The following is a 1,614-nucleotide window of genomic DNA, read 5'->3' as shown; positions in this document are numbered from 1 at the left end:
CCAGCTGTCTACGCACCAAATTTCATTGCAATCGGTTCAGTAGTCTTTGCGTGAAAGAGCAACAAACACACACACACATCCTTGCAAACTTTCGCATTTATATTATTAGTAGGAGGATAGGATAGGATACATGTTGGCCGAATCTAAAACACACCCCATATGCAAACAAAATTTCATAAGAATCGGGCCAGCAGTCCTGTAAGAAGATAATGTATTGTCTAAAGAGTTAAACGGTATATTAAACACGTTTTAATAATTGAATCGACTGAATTATATCACTCACTTGTAAAGTAATTTTGTAAGGTGGCGATCCTAGCTAGAGTAGTAAGATAAACTTGTGAAATTATTTTAATGTCATTGATTCTTTATAAGTGATTAGATGCTGGTCCCTGCTCCGCATAGAGTTCAAGATTCCGGTTTTATCCCAAGGGAGCATTTAATCGGGATAAAAAGTATCCTGTCACCCAAGTCGGCTCATACCGTTTGTTTACCAAATATCATCAAAATCTGTTCGGTAGTTTCAGCATGATTGGCAGATAAACAAACAAATTTTCACATTTATAATATTAGTGTATAGTGTGATTAAAATCTGAATTAATCTGTAACATTTGAAGTGAGTCGAAATCGAACCTCAAGGAGTTGGTTTCATATACACATCCAGACATCCAGACAAGTGAACCTAATAAACCATGTTCAAAATAGCATATTTTTGTAATCTTCCTTAAAATTTCACTGACTTTCTTCTCTCAAAACTATTAACATGTTAAAATCCTCTATTTCACATTGTTTTGAGAAGTTTTCGTAAGCGATTAACAGTAACAAAACCCATACTCATGCACACAGCACATGTTCACATTTTATTGAAAAAAAATGTCACCCACTTGGCGGCCCATATTTTCTCAATTTTCCTCAAACAAGTACGTAAATCAATACACGCGTAGTAAATATATTCTCACCGAGGCACAGTATCGCGTTGTGCACGTCCTCCTCGTGCGAGTACATGAGTCTCGCGATCAGCGCCGCCACGTGCACGCGCGCCGCGCCCACCGCGCCGCCCGGCGCCCCGCCCGGCGCCCCCGCGCCGCCCGGCGCCCCGCCCGGCGCCCCCGCCCCGCCCGGCGCCCCCGCTGCCCCGGCGCCCCGCGCGTCGCCCCCGGCGGGCAGCTCGCGCAGCAGGGTCTGGTGCAGCAGCGGCAGGTGCGGCGTGATCGCCAGCTCCACTTCCCGCGCCTCGTCCACGCTGACGACGCTCTCGCTGTGGACACGATCAACTTCATTTGCCTTTTTATTAATGGTGGATAATATAAGTCATATATAAAACGCGTTGGAGTGTACTATTTACTTCATTAATTTTTTTTTAAGAATGGACATAAAATAGACCCTCATGGAACACCCGTTTACATAATTGTACCCGGTGAGTTCTGGACATGGCTGGAACTCAGCGTGCTTAGAACGATACTATCAGATCTTGACTGTCATCTTGATTTAATATAAATTTGGATTTCTTAACAAAGTGTTGTATTTAATACAATCAAAGCTTTATAAAGATCTTAAAGTTTTACATGTACACAAAGACTGAAAAGCCTAAAAAGGGGTACTCTGGCGCCAGCTAAA

General features: G+C 43.1%; 1 protein-coding gene across 1 annotated transcript in view; it reads left to right on the top strand.

The window, feature by feature from the left end:
• The window catches only part of LOC119834035 (cathepsin L-like), an 8,775-nt gene that overhangs the window by 4,568 nt on the left and 2,593 nt on the right, over positions 1 to 1,614 (top strand). Inside the window, exon 4 of the mRNA XM_038358312.1 lies at positions 967 to 1,294. Within this exon, the coding sequence (XP_038214240.1) occupies positions 967 to 1,294 (328 nt within the window). The remainder of the gene's footprint in view (positions 1 to 966; positions 1,295 to 1,614) is intronic.

The sequence above is a fragment of the Zerene cesonia genome, chromosome 18 (assembly GCF_012273895.1).
Source record: "Zerene cesonia ecotype Mississippi chromosome 18, Zerene_cesonia_1.1, whole genome shotgun sequence".
Classification (NCBI taxonomy): domain Eukaryota; kingdom Metazoa; phylum Arthropoda; class Insecta; order Lepidoptera; family Pieridae; genus Zerene; species Zerene cesonia.
This window is presented reverse-complemented; position numbering and strand designations above follow the sequence as displayed.